The 6,000-nt window shown below is 39.0% G+C and overlaps 1 protein-coding gene across 1 annotated transcript in view; it reads left to right on the top strand.

Annotated features, from left to right (window-relative positions):
* The first annotated feature begins 775 nt into the window (after positions 1-775).
* SYNPO2L (synaptopodin 2 like) overlaps positions 776-6,000 on the top strand; it is a 173,079-nt gene continuing 167,854 nt past the window's right edge. The window contains exon 1 of the mRNA XM_073560041.1: positions 776-963. Coding sequence (XP_073416142.1) covers positions 859-963 — 105 coding nt within the window. The 5' untranslated portion in view covers positions 776-858. The remainder of the gene's footprint in view (positions 964-6,000) is intronic.

Here is a 6,000-nt window from a genome sequence, read left to right as displayed (position 1 = left end):
AGATCCAGTCTTTGGAAACCACTCACATATTCTGTCACTTTATCTTGCCGCTTTCCTGGATCTCGCTATCCGTTCCCTGGATTTCCACCCACTCCAAGGACACCCATGTCATGTGAATCTGCTTACTTATCAGACCATAGGACTGCTTCTGCTGCAGGCTGGGCCCTATCTAACTTACAGGAAACTGTCCCAATCATTTACCCTAACTCTCCCTTCTGTGTGGCAAACTACAATACCGTCACTAATAAAACAGGTCACAATACACATTATGCATTACAACAACCCATGTGTCTTCAAGGGGGAACATAGGCAGCATGTGCACCTCCTTACACAATGTCTCATATGTGTTTGAATCACACTATAATTTCCCTTTTGCCTGTACATAGATGAGGAGATATTGATTTATTCCTACAGTCTAAATTAAGTCTTCCTTTTTTCCCTACAAATAGCCATACTCTGAGCAGGACTATTTCAGCAATTCGAACAGGTGGGTGCAGAAGGGGTCAGAATGCATTATTACTGAAAGGCAGTTCAGAAAGAAGCATCTATAATTAGACTGGATCATGGTTTGTGTGACAACTCTCCGTGGATTGGTAGGAGGGATCTGCTTTCAGAGAAGGGGTAAAAAAAAAGGGAGGGAGAGAAAGAAGGAGAGGACTGGAAGATTGACATGACATGTGCTGGGGAAACCACTGGCTTCATCCCAAAAATATCACTGACTCATGTTAACAAGTGGTGAAGGTCCCAGAAGAGTTGAGAGCAGCAAGCATCTCCACTCCTGCTGTTTGCTTTCCTACTTTTGATACCAGGGCAAGAAGTTGTGATGGAGATCAAACCTGCAGAATAGGACAAAGAAATATGGGGAGCGACGACCATATCATCATCACCCTTTCTGGAGAGGGTCCTTGGGGCTTTAGACTGCAAGGGGGAGCTGAGAAGAGCTTACCTCTCCTTGTGTCAAAGGTATGCACTCATTTTAAGGCCTAACACCACAAGGCCAAGCGGTAGCATGCAAAACCTCATCAAGCTACCACCATATCTAAAAATATGCTGTACACTGATTTACATCATAGTAGTGATTATTATTCATGTTGTTGAGTTTAGCTGGAAAAGTTTGGGCTATCTTGCACAGTTCTGCAGAACATGAATGTACCATTCATAAAGTAGGATGGAGACTATTGCATAGCATTACCATTCTTTACAATAGCACTGCAACCTCAGTGTATGGATTTATTACTTGAATAGATGCTAGATTTAGCTTAGTTATGGGCCCTTTTTTAGCACATCAAGGCTGCCCAGAGGAGGCATAATACTGGCACCTGTAAGAAATCTACGTACATTTTATATGAATTACTTGCTTTAATTTTACATTTTATTATTTGCTTTAGTTACACTGTGATGACTACATGGTGTTTCTTGGGCGCTTTGCTAGGGATACGCTCTAAGGCTCAGTTCACCCTTAAAAAAAACAAAATAGCAGTCATATACAAATACAGGTAAGCATGTACACACAGTCATTGGTGTAACTATAGGTATGGCAGCTGCTATGGGCTGACAGGTTGATACTTTGTACCTTTTTGTAAGCAATAAGAAGTTGATGACTTTCAGCTTTTTTGTTTTCTGATATCGGACACTTTTTTTCCACGTCTTTAATTATTGCTAATAACGCTGTCGTTACTGCATGTCAGGCGTCCATATCATGGTACTCTATAAATTCTAGTTACTGTACCATGCTGCAGAAATAACTCTATCCACTTGACAATTTTCAGTCTCAAAAATTTCCCAGTGTGGATTGTGGTGTTGTAGTGTTTTTGCAGTCACTTGTGCATATACTGTATCAATGCCACATTATATTTTTTCAGGCTTTTTTCTCCATAGGAATCTTAATAAAGCTTAAAAGGCAAAAAAAAAAAAAAAAAGGGGACATTTTTCCTTGCATTTCTTCAGAAATGTTCACTGAAATTGTGACATTTCACTGTAACATATTAGTAATTTCTGCAGCTCTTTAAAGTGCACGTCAGGAGACAGCTGCCCGTCACACTTGTCTAGCACTGTTGTAAATAACTAGACCGTACACCAACAACCACATATGTTATAAGGTACAGCTGGATTCAAGGATGTTGGTTTGGTGATGCAGACCGCCAAAATCAGTATAATTAAAGAAACACTCCTCCTCCCATCAAAAGTGTAATCCTCAAAATATATTTCAGTCATCATATTTTAAAGCACTGTGTACTTACAATTGCTCATTTTGCCTTTCTACCCAGCTAATCCTTCTCTTTTCCATTAGGTCCATGACATCACGTGATTAAAAACCTTCTAGCTGAAGCCTTCTAAGGTCTATGTAGAGACAGGAGATCAAATTTTTCCTGTATTACTCATGAGTCACAGCAAAAGTCCCTGGTAGTTGCAGGAGCAGAGCAACTGGATCAGGAGTTGAAGAGGGGAATGATAAATGTGGGGACAAGAGACTTCCTGTTTTTACATAGAGCAGAGAAAGGAGAAGAATTAGCTAGGTAGAAAGGCAGAAGTGGAGTAAGTGCTATACGAACATTGCCTAAAGGAAATAGTCAATAGTAAAAAGTGGTGTCAAGTACAAAGCTTGTGACAGCAGTTCAGTCTACATGGGAGAGAACGTGCCCCTTCACAGGCCTGCAATAGGCAAAACACAAAACTAATTTTGATTGGTTATTTTGACAGCTGTGTTTTTCTGAACTATTTGGAGAGAGATGGACATGTCTCTGCAGCAGTGGTTTGACAATACAAAAAAATAGTATTCTGTGTAACATAGTCATTGAGCCAAAAGTTTTGCCCCTTCCGTCTATATACTAAAGGGCACAGTGTTTACCCAGCTTGCTTTACGAACCACCTTACCTCCATAGATCTATTACTGTGTAGGCCCCTTCTCATGGCTCCATTTCAGGCAGATTTTAGTGTTGTTCTTAAGGCTACAATACTTGAAGCTCTCACCAAACCCTATTATGATTGAATTCAGATTTAGTTGACCTGCAGGGGGTCGTTGGTGTGGGAGCTTCCAGAGGCTATATATCAGCTGACCACAGACAAATTGTCCTCAACAGTGACACTAACATTATGACTGTCAATGATTATTACAATATGTTTATATGTTTGTTGCAAAAATTTGATGAGTCCTAACTAACGGAAATCTGGTACTTTTCATTATTTATAAAATGTTTCTTTATTGTTAGAGGTAAATTGAAGTAATTAGTCCTGTCTGATGATACCTGTAAGGCAATACCAATGCATGGAATTTCATAAGAAACAAATCTATTTCCCTAGGGAGATACTGTATATCTTTTCATGTTAATTACCTCTTTCCAGCAAGCTTTCAATTGAAAAAAAAAATATGTGAGTGCAAGTTGTATCATGGTTATTAAAGGGAATCTGTCACCCTTTTGTGTTTTTTTAGTTAATAATATGGGCATACAGGTTGTATACAGCTGAAATTAGTCATATCTGTATGCCTCCTGGATGTGGCCTTGTTAAAGGGAATCTGTAACCCCTGGACGTTTTTTATCTATTACTATGGGCATACAGGTAATTGAATGGTTATACTGGTCTTATCTGTATGCCTCATAGCTGCGGTGTAGACATTGAGAAATTATTTTATAAATGCACAGAAGATCAATTCAGACACTGCTCATACAAGGGCGGACAGTGTAACAGCGCACTTGCACAACACTTGCGCGGGATTACAGCGCCGACCAGGTCAATATGACGGTGATTGGAGGGGGTGATAGTATAAAGATGTGAGGAGGCAGGGATTTCTTCCAGGCACTGCATGCACCGGAGCGTCGAATAAATCATTAACATAAAAGATTACAAATGAATTTCTCAAAGCCTACACCGCAGCTATGAGGTATACAGGTAAGACTCATTTAACCATTCAATTACCTGCATGCCCATAGTAATAGATAAAAATTATCCAGGGGGTGACAGACTCCCTTTAAGTAAAAATCATCTTTTATACGTTTGCTCTTCTAGGCTATGATGCATGCTCTGCCCAGAAGATAAGACTGCCTCAGGTCTTCATTATACAGGTTTTCTTCTCCTCTTCTCTTCAGATATCCCTTTCATGTCACGTGCATAGCTGGAAATCCAGCTCCTGCGCATTCTGCCTGCCATCGGTCTTGTGCTCTGTTCAACCCTTCTGTGGTCACTGTCTTCAATTTTGATGTGACCCTGTAGCTTCCGGTCCCAGCGATCTCCGGCGCACAGTAAGTGCATTTCCCACAGTGCAGAGGAGCAACGGCAGGCAGAATGTGCAGGAGCGGGATTTTTGGCCTTGCACATGACATGAAATGGACAGCTGATGAAAAGTGGAGGAGAAAATTTGAATAATGAAGACTGGAGGCAGTCTTATCTTCTGGGCAGAGCACGCCCCATAGCCTGGAAGAGTGAAGGTATAAAAGAAGACTTAACTTAAACAAGTCCACATCCAGGAGGCATACAGGTGTGACTAATATTTGTACACAACCTATATGCCCATATTTTTAACGCCAAAACCGCAAATCGGTGACAGGTTTAACTAGTATAAGCCACTTGTCCACAAAGATTTAATTATTGCAAGGTTCTCTAAGATTAAGCACTGGGTTGTGTGGTGACCAACATATGAAGAGAAGATCAGTCCAGTAGAGCCACCAAGGTCACAGTCCAGTCTGTGCAGTTGCCCGGCCACAGTCTACACACTAACAAGCGAGATAGTAGAGTTTATTCCTATCAATAAAACTCTGTTCTAATGTTTATGCCCCATATGAGGTTTAAAATGGAACGGATGTCATATCGTAGCCCAGTCTTTTCGTCAGTGGTCAGCTTAAGTGACTTCACTTATGACAAAATGAAACAGTGAATGGGACGTCTGCCTCACACAGCTGCATTATGTTCATGGCTAAGCAGAATGTCAAGTGACCTTCAGTCAACCGCAATGTGACTTGCTGAAGGTGCATTTGATGAGCACTTGACACCATGTTTCTCATACAGTATTTTAGCTTTCTGTCGTCAACTGATAAACCCCATACCTTGTCAATCTAAAGAAACGAGAATTACGAGCAAATGTTACTATATGATGCTTTCATTATCTGACAAAAAACTGTTACAAGTAATTCAATTATCAAAAACTCTAGAGGTTAGGAACCATATTGTCTAGAATAGTATATTATCCCCCCAGAAATACAAGCTTGAATGTCACCAATGTGATGAGCTTTACTGCTATTTATTACTTCATTAGTAGAATACCAAAACAACCCAAATATAGCAATACTTATATATCACAATTTAAAATATCTTATAATATTATTTATGAAAAACAAAAAATTTAAAATTTAAAAAATTAAAAGTGATATATAGTAGCTAGTGGAAAGAATGGCAGACCATTCGAGATAAGAGGTAGCACCGACAAACAAAACAACTCGAACTTATGGTCTAAAATAAGGTATCAAGTAATTAAAAACAATGCAAATGCAAAAAGGGGATATGTCCATAAAAAATAACCTTTATTTAGACAGTAATGGTAAACGGTAGCAGTGAAGCAAAAGTGTGCCTGTACTTGGATTATATAATTATAAATATAAACAACATATCCAGTAAAAGCACAGCGGACCAAAAAAATGAAAAAGATATTACAGACACATAGAATCCATCAAGGGGATATAAAAAGGCAAATAAAATAAACTAAAAAAATAATAATAAATGTGCATATGTGATGCTGATTCTATGCACATAACCTCTTACAGTCATATGTTAAACTTTGGGCACCCCTATTAATGTTAACCTTTTTTCTTTATAACAATTTTGTTTTTTGCAACAGCTATTTCAGTTTCATATATCTAATAACTGATGGACTCTGTTATTTCTGGATTCAAGTGAGGTTTATTGTGCAATCTGCATTTAAACAAAATTTGACTGGTGCAAAAGTATGGGCACCCTTATCATTTTCTTGATTTGAACACTCCTAACTACTTTTTACTGACTTCCTGAAGC

The sequence above is a fragment of the Dendrobates tinctorius genome, unplaced genomic scaffold (assembly GCF_039654945.1).
Source record: "Dendrobates tinctorius isolate UK_male_01 unplaced genomic scaffold, ASM3965494v1 ptg000292l, whole genome shotgun sequence".
Classification (NCBI taxonomy): Eukaryota; Metazoa; Chordata; class Amphibia; order Anura; family Dendrobatidae; genus Dendrobates; species Dendrobates tinctorius.
Note: the sequence above shows the minus strand (reverse complement) of the source record. Positions and strands in the feature narration are given on the sequence as shown.